This window comes from Candida tropicalis (assembly GCF_000006335.3).
Source record: "Candida tropicalis MYA-3404 genomic scaffold supercont3.1, whole genome shotgun sequence".
NCBI lineage: Eukaryota > Fungi > Ascomycota > Pichiomycetes > Serinales > Debaryomycetaceae > Candida > Candida tropicalis.
Window position 1 is genome coordinate 1,702,567 of NW_003020038.1, and position 15,208 is coordinate 1,717,774.

A 15,208-nucleotide genomic window follows, 5' to 3' on the forward strand; every position below is an offset into this window, starting at 1 on the left:
AAAAAAAGGAGCATTAATCATATTATTTAAAAATTATATTATACAATAAAGATAAAACTAAATATGTAAGAATGTAAAGCACTATACAGTGAAGAATTGAATAAAATACAGATCCGAGTTTCTAGATGCCTCTAACGACCCCAGAATCTCTTTAATCCTCTAATGTTTTCCTTGACAAGTTGTCTGGATGGTTTTTCGAAAATAGCATCGATTTCTTCCAAAGTCTTACCTTTAGTTTCTGGCATGAACATGACTTGGTAGAAGAAACCAAGGAATGCGATACCACCATAGAAACCAATAGTCAAACCGGTGTAAGTGAACGCAACCTTCATACGGTTGAAGTTGTAGGTGACAGTGAATGCCCACAAGTACAACAAGGCAGAACAGATGGTCATCCCTTGGGATCTGGTACCGATGGAGAAGGACTCAGACGGAACAACCCAGGTCAAGCAGGCATAGGAACCAAAGAACCCCATGTACAAGATAAGACCAGTAAGATACACACCCTCGGCGGCAGGCAAGTTGGTTTCAATGTTGATCGAGTAACCGACACCAACCAAGACCAACCCGATAAAGAAACCAACAAGATTGTAACCCCACACACGACGACCAAATCTGTCCATGTACAACACGGCCGGAATGGTACCAAGGAACAATGCACCACCACCAACAAGGGACATGAACACGGCGTTCTTGGTGGTGAAACCGATTCTGATCATCAAGGTGGACAAGTAATACATGACAGCATTGATACCGGTCAACTGACCTAAGGAGATCATCATGACACCGTAGACCAAAGCACGGCGGTTTCTTGGGACAGTGAACAACTCGCTCCACACACCAAATCTGCTCTTGGTGAGACGCAACTCACGCTCGGCTTCAGCGGCCTGGATCATTTGCACAAACTCGATCTTGCTGTATTTGTCGTCCACGTTTCTCAATCTGGCAAACACGTTGAATGCTTCACCAATCTTACCTTTGAAGGCCAAGTAGCGGGGTGACTCAGGCAAGAACAAAAGACCGATAAGCAAAAGAGTGGAGAAGACCAACGAGGAACCAAGCATGTAACGCCAGCCAGCATGGACCTCGAAGAAGATCGCAGCAACAGCATAACCCATGATTTCACCCAACGCAATGGCCATCTGGTACCCGGAGGTGATGCCCCCTCTTCTCTTACTAGGAACAGACTCAGCAATGTACACACCGACACCACCACCTTCGACACCGACACCCACACCCAAAAGGAAACGACCGGCGTACATCACGTCTCTGGATCTGGTGTTGTCGTAGCTCCCGTCACCCAAGTGTTTAGGGATCGGAGATGCAGCACACAAGATGGCACCAATGGTGTACATGATACAGGAAGCAATAAGGGCATTCTTACGGCCAAGCTTTTGCAACGGGGTAAGGAGAATGGACCCAGCAACCGCACCCAAAGGCATCAAGGACGACACCAACGAGTTCTCGTGGCTGTTGAAATGCAAGGCTTTGTCCATCCCAATCTGGGCACCACTGATAAGCGATTGATCAAGACCGGAAAGGATACCGGCGGCAGCAGCGAAAATACCAAGAATGGTGACCATTTTGTCTGGGTTGATGTGGAGAGGGAACTCAAGTCTCTTCAAGTTGGTCATGAAAGTACCGGACTGTTTTTCAGCTTCACCCATGGCAGCGTACTTGGCAAACTCACCATCGAAATCAAAGTCTTCACCGAACTCCAACCCTTCGTCGTGTTCGTATTTTGGCTTGGTACCTTTGTCAAAGGAGTTGTTTGTTTCAGCAAACATGTCAGATGCCTTTTCAATGGAATCTGCAGACATGTTGTTGTTGTTGTTATTAGTTGATGTTGTTGTAGTAGCAGTTGTAATAGTTGAATAGATGAGGAAAAGAAAAGAAGACGTGGAATGGGTTTTTCAAACTGGAAAATGGCATCAGTATTTATACTCTTAGTTTCCAACATTGCTAATGGATCAGAGATGGAGACAAAGAAAATTTTTGCTCCGTGTTTTCTCCAGTTCTTCACACAGGTGGAATATCTAAACCTGGAATAACTAAACTAAATTCCGGAGTAATTTAGGATTATGTGTAATTTAATTTGCGGCAGTACGGAAAAATTGTGGTGAGAAAAGCAAAAAGCAAAAAGCAAAAAAAAAAAGAAAAGCATCATTTCTTTTCTGTTGATTTTAGCTGCACACAAGGCTACAAAAAAGTGGAGGACGCTGGAGGGAGGCGGGAGATTCAGTTTCAGCCACGTCCCACACCCCCGGCAAGAGCACTTTCGACCAATTTTTCATAACCCGGACTCATAGAGTGATACCAACCAGTGGTGAATCAGATAAATGTGTACATACCCCATCGTAGTGCCCTTTCGGCTCGTCGTGTTTTAATCCTCCACTCCGTGAGGACTTTCTTTCTTTCATTGTTCTGTTGTTGGTTTTTCCGGTTTGTGTAACGTCCTTCTCCACATAGCTGCATTAATTTAATTCAGAGTCATTTTGGTAAAGTACGCCCATTCCTCTCTCGTGTCTACTGATAAAAATCCGTTTGTGACATTTCAATGTGTTGTGCGAGAATGCTCCTATTGGCTGGTTGCGTTATTGTGACGCTCTCGATTAGTCTATTCCTCTTGCATTGCGGAGAAACTGAGTCTTTGTGAGATGTTGGGTTATTTTAGTTGTTGAATTTGCCCACAGGCGTGGAGGAGGGGCAGATCCACTTTACAATAGAAGTATTATTTTTCTTTTCTAATGATTACCAATATTATTATTATTATTTAACAGTTATATGCTTAAGGGGTAACCAGTAGGTATTGTTAGGGGCACTGAGCCCAGTTGTTCCGATCTGACTGCAAATATTCCGAGCATCTTTGAGCATTGGAGGGAACAACCAGTCAAACGTATTTTATAATTGTTTTGCTTTCTTGTCCAACTAATTCATAGCGGAACATTGTTCAAATTTTCCGGTTATGTCCTCTCCCCAAAGGGGTGGCTTATTTGCATTGTGCAATTTAGTTAAAAAAATTGGAGAAATGTGTGTTTGTGTAGCCGCTAGGTTTCATCAGCCTGTACTCCTTCACCGTATGTCTTTCCCGGATGAACTTTGTTTTAAAGAAAATGGGGTGCTTTTTTTTTATTTATATACATAATATAGATTAAATGGAACAATACCCCAAGGTAATATAAGAAGTTGCATGATTAATAAATGATTAACGAGTTGGTGAGTAGATCTCGTGCGTGCACGACGAGTCCAGACTCAAGCAATAATGTATTTTAGTGTCAATTTCGTCGTATCCCCAACCCTGTGGTTTCCTAGGTTATGATAATACAACACTTCAGTCTGGATACCTCTTGGTAGTCTTCAATTAGGTAACGGAAGGGGGAGATATAATATAACTGAACTATAATAGGGTGGTAGAGTATATATAATATATTCTAATATAGTATAAAAGATATAAAGTAGATTGATTGATTAAAGAAAAGATAGATATAAAAGTAATAACAATCTAGGTGGCATAATTTATAAAGATATTGTGTCGCGATATTATAGGTCGTGTCGAAATTCCAATATAAAGAATATTCTTTAGATACCTCAACCCCTGTTGAATAAGAATTTACAATTTTGCTGACTCCCATCAGATCTGAACTTTATCAGTTGTTTTAGAATTAATAGACCTGATGAATTATCCCTGACATGTTGTTGCTTGTTTCCATGAAAGTAGTGCACGCATGAACAAAAAATTGGACACACATTATGGGGACTCTCTTTCTCTCTCTGTCTTGCACTGGCAAACAAAAAAAAAACGACCGAAATGGAAAGAGCTGAAACCCGTGAAATTTGCATTCGGGAAACACACAACTACATCTGCAGACACCGAGATTAACCAACATGATTAACGGATTCAAAATAGATTTTGGCAAGTTCAAAGTAGACTTGAAAGTTCTAGGCGACCTAGTGATCTTGGCCAGCGCAGGGCTCTCTGTGTACTACATTGTCAACACGATTCTCAACGACTACTTGGACAGCACCGTCAAGAACAAGGAGAGTGAAAAGAAAGGCAGTGGTGTGCTAAAGAAGATCCAAGCGAGCAACCCGCACTTGAAGGAAGTGTCGTTCAACCAGTACGAGAAAGCATTGTTGAACTCGTTGGTGACTCCAGAAGAAATATCCGTCACGTTTGAGGACATTGGTGGATTGCATGACATCATAGACGAACTCAGAGAGGCGGTGATCTTGCCGTTGACAGAACCAGAATTGTTTGCAGCACACCTGAGTCTTATCCAGTCACCAAAGGGGGTATTGTTTTATGGACCACCGGGGTGTGGTAAAACCATGTTGGCCAAAGCCATTGCCAAGGAGAGCGGAGCATTCTTTTTGCTGATCAGAATGTCGAGCATCATGGATAAGTGGTATGGTGAGTCGAACAAGATCACCGATGCGATCTTCTCGTTGGCCAACAAGTTGCAGCCATGCATTATTTTTATTGATGAGATTGACTCGTTCTTGCGAGACCGTTCGTCGACAGATCATGAGGTGAGTGCAATGTTGAAAGCCGAGTTTATGACCTTGTGGGATGGGTTAAAGTCGAATGGACAGATCATGGTGTTGGGCGCCACTAATAGAAAGAATGATATCGACGAGGCGTTTTTGAGAAGAATGCCAAAGACATTTGCCATTGGCAAGCCTGATGCGTCACAGAGAACATCGATCTTGAACAAGATATTGAAGGATGCCAAATTGGACGAGCAGGACTTTGATTTAGAAACGATTGTTGCCAACACACGAGGATACAGTGGGTCTGACCTTAGGGAGATGTGTCGTGAGGCAGCCATCATACCGGTGAGAGAGTACATCAAGGAGAACTACAACTACAAGAGCGGGAAATTGAGCCGAGACGACAACGACAACTTGCCTGTGAGACCCCTCAGGACGTCAGACTTTGTCAAAACAGCAGACTCTATTCCAAGTGTAGCTGTCGACTAGTGTAAGTGCGTGTGTGTATGTTTGTATATATGTATAGAAATATAAACTGACTGATTTCTCAGCTAGACACTATTGGGGTAGTGCGTGTGTGCACAATATGTGTAACGATGAGTGGTAGACGTCTTCTGGTCTGTGGTAGAGAAAAGAGAAAAAAAATTTTTCATGTTCTTGCAACTTTTCTTCTTCTTCTTGAACCACAACAACCACAACAACCACAGACTAGTGTATATGGACAACTGAATATACATTACTTATCTTTTGCAACCCACATGTACATCTCTGATTTTACCAACGGCCTCTTCGAAGATCCTTATACCTTTTTCTCGGTGGTATAATGATTCAAAGCGAGGCCTAAAGCGACATTCACGACTAATTTGGCTTCTTCTCTTACAGTATTCACAAGGAAAAATATAGTAATACGCTATGGGAGTCGAAACTGGTAACGTTATATTACTGGCTGATAATTAGTTTGAGACATCTTATTAGTATTGAGCGATAGCAATGGTTGCTCTTGATCCGTTATTCCGTTATTCCACTGTTGCGCAATCCAACTCACACCAGAAAAAAAAATAGCAATAAACATCTGGTTCCACTTCTTTGCCTTCTTTTCTTCTTTCTACATACTCTACATAAAATGTTAGTTCAGCTAGTGAGACGGCCAATTGCATGGCGTCCGCTACTATATCCCACATCCCAATTGAGGTTCTACTCGACGGATCTTGAAAAGTTAAAGAAGGAGTCAGACACCACGGAATCTGATAATTCTGCCTCCACCACCGGAGTAATTGATAAGAAACATAGTGAGGTGTTGTTGTACTACGACCACATCTACCCATTTACCGTCTCACACAATCGACTCGCACAGTACTTGTCCAGGTTCACATTCCCATGGGTCAGAAAGTTTGATGATGAGAAATTGAAACAGAAGGTATGGAATTTGTCGACACCTTTACCAGCTGGATCCACTATCACCGAGTTTGTTTCATTGAAGAGAGACTCTGGAGTCTTTGTCAAGTTCAGCTACCCGCCTGATGTGGAGGCCACGAAGTTCATTGAGGAGATTCGCCAGAACGTACGCAACAATGATGAGAAAAGAAGCAATGCTAATGTTGTATCTCGTATGTTGAGTTATGTGTGGGGCACCGCTCCAAACGTGTATTCTGTCAAAGGTGTGCCGTGGATTGAGGATATGAAACGGTTCCCTAGCACCAAGATCTCCGTCAAGTTTGAAGGGGACCCGTTGACGGAAGAAGAGTTGTATGTGTTGTTCAGACGGTACGGGTTGATTAACGATATCCAGCCTGGTCCAAGCGAAGCGTTTATCTACTTCCATAGCATGTCGGCTGCTGTTTGTGCCAAACACTGTATCACGGGTATGCTGTTGAATGGCGGCAAAACTGTTCTCCACATCCAGTTTGTTCCTATTCCTAGAAACAACTTCTTAGCGAATGTGCTTTCCAACCATACGAAGATTGCTATTCCAATATTGATTGCCCTCTTGGCCACATTTGCCGTTTTGATTTTTGATCCCATCAGAGAATGGTTTATTGAGTACAAGATACTCCACAGTGGTAAGACGTTTGAGCAGATCAAGCAGAACAGATGGTTCAAGTACTTGTACGTGCCTTACAGGACAATCGTGGACTGGATGTACAGTGGGTATGACTATATCGACCAGCAAATACACGAGGTGGCCCGTGTTACAACCAATGGTGGTTCATCGGACGGTGAGGAAGACGATGGAAGTGGAGATGGCCCGTCTGTGCGTGACATGCAGAAGGAGAGCAGCATGTTCTGGATCGAGAGGTACGAGAAGTCTAAGCAGTTGCAATTATGGATCATGGAGAATGCCAACACTTTTATCGTAGTCAAGGGACCACAGGGGTCTGGTAAGGAGGAATTTGTGTTGGACCACACGTTGAGCAGAGACGACAAGTTGAACAAGAAGGTGTTGGTCGTTGAATGTGACAAATTGGGCAAATCTCGATCAGACAACAACTTGATCGATACAGCAGCTACACAGCTCGGGTATTTCCCAGTGTTCACATGGACCAACACGGTTTCCAGGTTTGTTGATTTGGGGGTCCAGGGGTTGACGGGACAAAAGTCTGGTTTGAGCGAGAGCAAGGAGACACAGATCAAGAACATGTTCCTGTTGGCAACACAAGCCATCCGCAAGATCACCAACAGTGAGTACAAGAAGTATGTCAAGAGTGTGGAGCGCCGAAACAAGAGATTGAAGGATGACGAGAAGCTTGAAATACTCCGTGAAGAGGACTTTTTACAACAGCGACCAGAATCGAAACCGGTCATTGTGTTGAACCAGTTTGCTCGCCGTGCAGATGTCCGGCTGAACGACTTTGTTTACCCGTTGTTAGCTGAGTGGGCATCGGGGTTGGTGCAGAACAACATTGCGCATGTGATCATTTTGACAGCCGACATTGGGTCTGTCCAACTTTTGAACGATGCTTTGCCCAACCAGGTGTTTAAGGATATTTCGTTGTCGGATGCATCAATGACAAGCTCGAAACAGTATGTTTGTGATGCTCTCAAGATCAAGGACACGGGTCCTTTAGATGCCTGTCTTAAGCCGCTCGGGGGCAGAATGTTGGACTTGCAGTCGTTTATCAGACGGTTGAAGTCAGGAGAGAGTCCGGAACAAGCCGTCCATGAAATGATCACACAAGCGGCTGAATTGATCACCACTTTCTTTTTAAGCAGCCACCACAAGTTTGGGGCTGGGGACAGCACATGGAACGCTGCTCAGGTGTGGTTGATCATGAAATTGTTGACCCAGTGTGAGACAATCAACTTCCTAGAGTTGGTGAAACTGCCATTGTTCAAGGCCAACAAGGAGACCATAGAGACATTGACGACATTGGAGAAGTATGATCTCATTTCACTTCAGCGTGACAAGGGGGTGTTGTCCAAGATCTCGACCGGAAGACCGTTGTTCAAGGCTGCGTTTGAGAATATCATTGGTGACAGACGTATCTGGCAGTTGTATGAGACTGATTACATCACAGCCTTGATTGGTGTTGAAGTGACCAAGATCCAGAAGATGGAGGACGAGTTGGAGAAGATTTACAAGATTGGCAAAGTAGACGGCAGAATAGAGTATTTGTCAAAGAAGATCGAAGCATCCAGTGCCAAGATCGTAGAGTATGAAAAGAAGGCGGCAGAGGTAGCAGCCGACAGCCAATCAAAGAACACATCGTTTCTTGGGATAAAGTTCTAAGACTCCGTGTGTATCTGTCTATATATATATATATATATATTCAATCTAGTAACTTATTTTCGAGAATTTCGTAGACCATTCTTCTTCTGATCACTTTCATGTCGTTTTGACTGTACCCTAATGGCTTGTTCTCTGCGATATATCTAGCAGCAGTACAGGTGAACACACCACAGTCTGATCCATTCTTCTGTTGAGGGCTCTTGACGTGTGGGATTAGTTCATATGTGATTTTGTCACGGTTCAATCTGTTGGCTTCTCCGTCCATGTATATAGCTAAGTTCTGCACGGCACGGGGGTTTCCCACTGTATTCAAGGAATCATAATAGGAAATGGTTTTTTCAAGATTATCGATAACTGCTAATGCCCAATGAGTGTTGGATATATTCACGGGCACCAATACCTTGGACTTTTCAAACAAGTTGACTTTTTTCCTCCTTGCCCATCTCTGCACACCGGTGTATCCCTTACTTTCCAACGCGGTGTAGAAATGCGTTGTCCATCCAAAAATGTCTGGGTGTGCATTCATGATCAAATTGAAATAATAATCAATTACATTATCATTCAACCAGCTTGGCTCTCTTAGAGTTTGCAAGTCCAGCGTGGTGATATCAATCTGGTAATTGGAGTTGACAACTTTGGCTCTTTGTCTCCAGATACTGGTGACTTGTGACAACTGATCTGCCGCCAATGGTTTGATCAAACTAACTGACTCAAGTCGTTTCTTGGTTATCAATTCTTGCAATTTGTCATGGCTTTGTTGGTATACCGATGAAATCTTATCAATGTATAAGTTGGAGATGAAGTTGTCAACCAATGAGTACGAATGAATAGACATTGGTTTGGTAGGTACATAGTAGTCTAGAATAGATTGTTGGTATGGAGTGGTCGGTGTGTCAAGCAAGCTTGGTGAATCTTCATCCACCTCCCCAATGTACTGCGAAGATTCAGTAGGAACATATGAGTACTTTATTGGTTTCGCTATGGACAAGTCGGTACCATATTGATATGAAGTAGTTGATGATCTGGCTGTTGGTTGAACTACAGGTGCGATAACTGGTTTTGGTGACACATACCTGCCGTCACTTTCGTCAACCAAGAAGCTATTCCGACGATGTTGTCTGAGCAAGTGATAGTCATTTGCAATCTTGACGCCAATTATTTCGATATCTGAATCTGAAGTGATGTTGTTATGATTTCCTTCGTCTTCTTCATCATGTTCCGGGAGATGTATCAGAGAAGTGACAAACAATGATAGTATTAATGTTTTGATATATGCTATAACATTGTAAATGATTGATGGTTGAAGTTCATCGGGTCGTTTGATTATCTCTTTATCGTTAAATTCTAACCTTTCGTGGGATAGTAGTGGGTTATCCATTGGTGGAAATATGTTGTGAATGAAAGAAGTGAAGATGCTGGTTGTAAATTTTTTTTTCTTTGCTCTGCCATTATGGAGTAACGCGTATAGATCACGGATTTCTAAATACTGTATGTGATTTGTATTTCACTCGTTATACACATTTTTATTGATGAGAGACACATTCTTGCGTATGCTCTTACATCAAATTTTGAAACATTATCACTCTCTTATGCCATTGGGAATTAGAATTTTGGGATCTATGAATTTGCTGTATCTCTTTGTGAACTCGCCTTTTAAATGGTCCTTTAATTTGACCATCAGGTTTCCGAAAGTAGCAGAGCAGGATGTACACTTAAACGGCGTGTTCTTGATAATGGATTCATTAACTTCCTTTGATCGTTCATGCGAAATAAATTTAGACTGCGTTTCATTTAAACTTGAGTGATCAGACTCCTCATCATCCGATTCTTCTCTAAATTTTGAAAGATGCCAATACTCAGCATTTTTTAATGGGTCTAGTTCTTGAAATGGAACGAAAAATTTTGTTGTGAATGAATTATAATGTTTCTTATTTTTTAATCTGACTGAATGAAAATCCTGTGTGATTACATGTATGTGGAGATTGCTCAAAGAGGGGATACTATGAATCCCGGCCCTAATGAAATTATTTCTAAATTCGCCTAACTGAGATTTATCTTTCATGTTAGACACTTTAAATAGCTCATCAATAATCATATCCTTCGCCTTTTCGACATAAGACAGAATTAATTCATATAGTTCCTCCCCTGTGTATTCATTGTAGTTTCTATTAAATGCATCTAGTGGGTGAGTTTTGGAAACTTTGGGATTTCTAGGGATAACCAATAAATGGCGAATGGCTTTTGGGAATAAATCTTTGATAATAATAACATTATCGTCATAATACTGAACTATATCATGTTTCTCAGGATGATCAATATATTTTTGAATGGCATCTCTAAAACTCATTTTGAATTTTATGTGAATAAAATGTGGTGAGGAAAACTTGAGTAATTTTTTTTATTTATTTTTTTTTTTTTTTTTTTACATTTCGTCATACCATAGAACTTTTATAATCTCTACATGTTATTAATCTATAATCTACTTAATCCAGTCATGTCATGTTAAGCTTTTCTCTTTTTGATTTTGCTTGGATCTGGAACGCTGGTACTTTCAGCAGATGCGTCGGTTTCCTTTTCGTCGGTAGGTTCTTCACCCTTCTTGGACAATTCTTCGTTTGTTTGCAATTTGACCTTTTGCAATTCATTAATAAACCAAAATACAGTACCATATAACAATGTAGCTATCACCAACAAGTTAATGAAATGAATTGATTTCGTAAGAACGATTAAAACAATGAGCGAAATGATCAATAATATGAAAGAAGCGTGTGTGGCAGTGATCAATGCCGGAGTAGTTCCTGGGGTAAACACCGATTCCCATAATTCAACAAAAAAGGACATGATCTTTATGTTTCACAGGTATATGATGTATAGAAGTTAGTACGTAGCTTTGATTTTTAACACACTATTGATATGTAGTATGATCCCAGAGCCTGAAAAAAAAAGAAAATAAAAAGAAAAAAAATCTTCAAATCCAGTTAACCAGTAAGTTTAATTATATACAGGAAAACTTAATGTTGCACACCATCTAAGGAAGTACCAAATGACTTATAACGTCCATTATATTAGTATGACCCTGACCAAGTCTCCACAGGATACATTATTGTCATGAATAAACAATCACTGAATCACAAACATAATCATAATAAATCACAAATGAAACAGGAATCATAACTTAATACTACTGAAGTTTCCCGGCTGCTACTCATTATTTGATGAAAATGAGAGAAACAGAAGAATTACATTATTTGTAATTGTAATATATATGGATTATTGCACGTTGGTGAAAATTATAGCCAACTGCGTGAAAATACGTAATTGGGCATATTTGCTTGATATTTTGTTGCATACACAAATACAAGTACACTCTATAATTGTCTTATTTCCTATGCATATGGTAGCACTGAACATATAAAGCATAACAAAAAATGCCTACACAAATACCCCAAAAAAAACTCAACTATAAAAGAACAAAAAACAATTTTCAAAATAAAAACTATTTTACACCACTTTCTTTTTCTTTTTCTTTTCTTTTATTGTTTCATCAACAAATAATATCAATCATTTTGTATAGGATATCATTTATATCAAGTGTGTATCAATTGACGTGTTTTATTCATGGCTGCAAATACTAACTTCAATATTAGGAAGTACAATCCATTATCTATAACAAGTTTACAAAGAAACAAAGGTTATATGTTCCCCATTTGTGGTTTGTTTATGTTCCCCAGTGGTTGTTGCTTGTGTCACTTGGTTAAGTCATTGTAAACAAAGTCATCAGTTGATAGCTCCTTTAGTATCATGCACAAACATAAGAAGAACCTTCCAAATAAGATAGCAACTTGGGAACACGCGCTATCTTGAACCTTACAAGAGGAATCAACATATACAAAAAAAAGGGGCAATGTTGATTAGTGAAGGTTCTTCAAAAGATAGTGACCGGTCATCACTATCTTTAAAAGCAACTCATCGGGGTAGGCTAGTGGAATATCCTGATGAGTAGTAGTGGTGGTTTAGTGCAAACCACACTTGTAGAGGATCAGGTATATGGGGCGACAATCGACCAGTCCCCTTCCCTCCTAGTTCATCCTCTATCTATTCTCCCTTGGGTCAGTAGGGGGACGCGATATGGCAACTCAAGAAGAGGACCATAGACGGGCTGGGTCGGCCCCACACATACAGATGTGGGCCCAGTTCGTCCCTCTCCTTTTAATTAGGAGTGGTGATAAGTGGAGGGGAGGAGCCAACCCATCATCGCCTGGCTCTTTCCACCACTTTCACATTTGACATGCCGGAACGGACCGTACTTATACCCATTGTTTAATGTAAGTCGATGATAAATTATATACTCTTGTATTTACTTCTATAGGCTTATAAGAGAATAAACAAGGTGAGCAAGACCTAAAATTTACTGCTAAAAAAACAGTGTAGTGAGAGGCGCAGAAAGAGAGGATTCGATACAGATATCACAAAACATCACAAGTGTCACATTATTTGCAATTGTAATCTTCTATTACAGAAGTTTGGATAAATGTTTCCACCTAAAGTTACAATCTATCAAAAAGTTACCTTGAAGCAAATTCTCAATTAAATATATATATAACGAAAGAAACAACTAAACACTTGTTCTAAATATCTAAGAGGTATTGAAATTATTCAATCGACTTGGGCATGAATTAATTTTCGCGTTGTTTCATATCTTTGTAATTGTTGAAATTATTGAGTTTCTTGTTAAAAATGTAAAAATTTCATTGTAAATCATGTCAAACTTTAAAATTGGACCACTATATAATAATTTACCTTATCATTTTATGATAGATTAGAAAGGTTTGAGTTATTCATGACATTAATCTGACCTCAACAACCGACGTATAAAAAGCAATATCACGTGATAGAATTAATATTGCTCCAATTGCACGACTTTTTTTTTTCTCTCTTTCTGTCCAACTGATTGAATTTTTTTTTTCTTTTGGTTCAATCAAAAAATACAGTTTTAACTGTTGAAGGCAAACCAACTTTAGAATTTATATCTCAATAGATAGTTTTAATAAAAAGAAAGTAGATCAATAAAAAAATATGTTTCAAGCCGACGATACTTTTATCAGTGATGATGAAGAGGAATACTGGTATGTTTATAATCTTTTTATTGTTTGATATTTATTGAATTTCATTTTACTAACAAATTTTTTTCTTCTTGATTTGTTATACAGCCCATTATGTGTTGAAGAAATGGATATTTCCGATAAGAATTTCAAACCTTGTCCTTGTGGTTATCAGATTTGTCAATTCTGTTATAATAATATAAGACAAAATCCCGAACTTAATGGCAGATGTCCAGGATGTAGAAGATTATATGATGATGAGAGTGTTGAGTATAAGACCGTCAGTGCTGAGGAATACAAGTTGATGCAATTGAAGAAAGAGAAACGTGAACGTGAAAAGAAGCAGAAAGAGAAGGAGAAGAAAGAAATGGAGATGGCCAACAAGAAACACTTGGCTGGATTAAGAGTTGTTCAGAAAAATTTGGTTTACGTCACGGGTTTGAACCCTCCATGTAATCCAGATGATTTGCATTCTGTATTGAGATCAGATAAATATTTTGGTCAATATGGTAAGATCTCAAAGATAGTCATCAACAAAAAGTCTCCAAATCCACAGACAACTTCTCATCATCATCAAAATCCAGGATTGGTAGTTTATGTCACATTTGCTAGAAAAGAAGATGCGTTGAGATGTATTACTGAATTGGATGGATCATTATGTGATGGAAGAGTCTTGCGAGCCGCTCATGGTACCACAAAGTATTGTTCTTCCTATTTGAGGGGCCATCCATGTCCAAATCCAAATTGTATGTTTTTGCATGAACCAGGTGAAGAGGCTGATTCATATACCAGAAAGGATTTGTCTACTCAACAAGGAATCAAGATGGGTATGACTACAGGAAGCCATACTACTTCATTTGGAGAAGATTCTGATCATTTGGGACATCAACTTTCTGACGATGAGCTGCAACCACATTCTTCTATGCAACACCAACAAGCTTCCCATGAAGTACACAGAGAGCATTTACCGTCCACTGCTCATTGGGCTACTACTGGTACAACATCTGGAAGTAATTCACCATCGGTTAACAATAACATTCCATTGGCTAATTCTGCAGCATTCCCAACATTAGGTGAGATTGCACGTGATATGAAACAACAGCAAAAGAAAGAAGTAAAACCACGTGTTAAGGCAGCCAAGTCAAATAATGTTCCAACATCTGATGATATCGACTTGGATGATAATTCTGTTTTGAAATTTGCAGAATCTACTTCCGAACAATTGAGAGATTTGGATGATGTTAGAAATGTTCGTTTTAAGAGTTTTGATACCGGGAAAATTTTACCATTGTTCAATTTTAGGGGTGATTTCACGAATGACATCAAACCAGAGGATGAGAAAGTTATTGCTCGTCAAGTTATTGAAAGGTTCCTTTTGAGACCAATTAAGAACTACCATTTGGCTTATCAAAACCACCCAATTATGCAGCAGCAAGCAATGTTGCAACGTCAACAACAGGTCCAACAACGTACCCCTGGGTTGCAAGCCGCTCAATTGCAGCAACAAAAGAACGAAGAGCAGCAAAAGCAAGCACAACAACAACTTTTATTACTTCAATTGCAGCATCAGCAACAACTTCAACAGCAACAACAACAACTTCAACAGCAACAGCAACAATCACAATTGGCTAACCAATTGAATACCTTGAAAGTTGCAGATCGCTTAAATACTTCAACACCACCACCCCCAGGATTGTTTACAGCTAAAGTTGCTGGAGCTCCAGCCGAAGTCGCTAGTACTGTTGGTGCTGGAAATCCATCATCTAGCTCTCAATTGTTAACCCAATTGATGAGTGGAAAGAGATAGAAATAGGTTATTCAATTTTTTTTATTACATTATATTATTATGTATTATTATCATTAATATTCTCACAATTCAGGTATACAC

At 39.9% G+C, this 15,208-nt stretch overlaps 7 protein-coding genes across 7 annotated transcripts; 3 read left to right on the plus strand and 4 right to left on the minus strand. All coding sequences in view use genetic code 12, as the record gives it.

Annotated features, from left to right (window-relative positions):
- Positions 1-131: 131 nt before the first annotated feature.
- Positions 132-1,820, minus strand: HXT5 (Hxt5p; the record flags this gene model as incomplete). The annotated part of the gene is made up of 1 exon (XM_002545925.1): positions 132-1,820. One exon carries the CDS (start codon positions 1,818-1,820, stop codon positions 132-134), a length of 1,689 nt encoding a protein of 562 aa, XP_002545971.1.
- A 2,065-nt stretch (positions 1,821-3,885) lies between these two features.
- CTRG_00753 (ATP-binding protein) lies at positions 3,886-4,980 on the plus strand (the record flags this gene model as incomplete). The annotated part of the gene is made up of 1 exon (XM_002545926.1): positions 3,886-4,980. One exon carries the CDS (start codon positions 3,886-3,888, stop codon positions 4,978-4,980), a length of 1,095 nt encoding a protein of 364 aa, XP_002545972.1.
- A 634-nt stretch (positions 4,981-5,614) lies between these two features.
- On the plus strand, positions 5,615-8,218 carry CTRG_00754 (uncharacterized protein; the record flags this gene model as incomplete). The annotated part of the gene is made up of 1 exon (XM_002545927.1): positions 5,615-8,218. The coding sequence occupies one exon, from the start codon at positions 5,615-5,617 to the stop codon at positions 8,216-8,218; it is 2,604 nt and encodes an 867-aa protein (XP_002545973.1).
- Positions 8,219-8,258: 40 nt separating this feature from the next.
- CTRG_00755 (C48 family peptidase) lies at positions 8,259-9,596 on the minus strand (the record flags this gene model as incomplete). The annotated part of the gene is made up of 1 exon (XM_002545928.1): positions 8,259-9,596. The coding sequence occupies one exon, from the start codon at positions 9,594-9,596 to the stop codon at positions 8,259-8,261; it is 1,338 nt and encodes a 445-aa protein (XP_002545974.1).
- A 201-nt stretch (positions 9,597-9,797) lies between these two features.
- CTRG_00756 (uncharacterized protein) lies at positions 9,798-10,565 on the minus strand (the record flags this gene model as incomplete). Its single annotated transcript, XM_002545929.1, has 1 exon — positions 9,798-10,565. The coding sequence occupies one exon, from the start codon at positions 10,563-10,565 to the stop codon at positions 9,798-9,800; it is 768 nt and encodes a 255-aa protein (XP_002545975.1).
- A 155-nt stretch (positions 10,566-10,720) lies between these two features.
- On the minus strand, positions 10,721-11,059 carry CTRG_00757 (uncharacterized protein; the record flags this gene model as incomplete). The annotated part of the gene is made up of 1 exon (XM_002545930.1): positions 10,721-11,059. One exon carries the CDS (start codon positions 11,057-11,059, stop codon positions 10,721-10,723), a length of 339 nt encoding a protein of 112 aa, XP_002545976.1.
- A 2,388-nt stretch (positions 11,060-13,447) lies between these two features.
- Positions 13,448-15,127, plus strand: NOT4 (CCR4-NOT core ubiquitin-protein ligase subunit; the record flags this gene model as incomplete). The annotated part of the gene is made up of 1 exon (XM_002545931.1): positions 13,448-15,127. The coding sequence occupies one exon, from the start codon at positions 13,448-13,450 to the stop codon at positions 15,125-15,127; it is 1,680 nt and encodes a 559-aa protein (XP_002545977.1).
- Between the last annotated feature and the right edge of the window lie 81 nt (positions 15,128-15,208).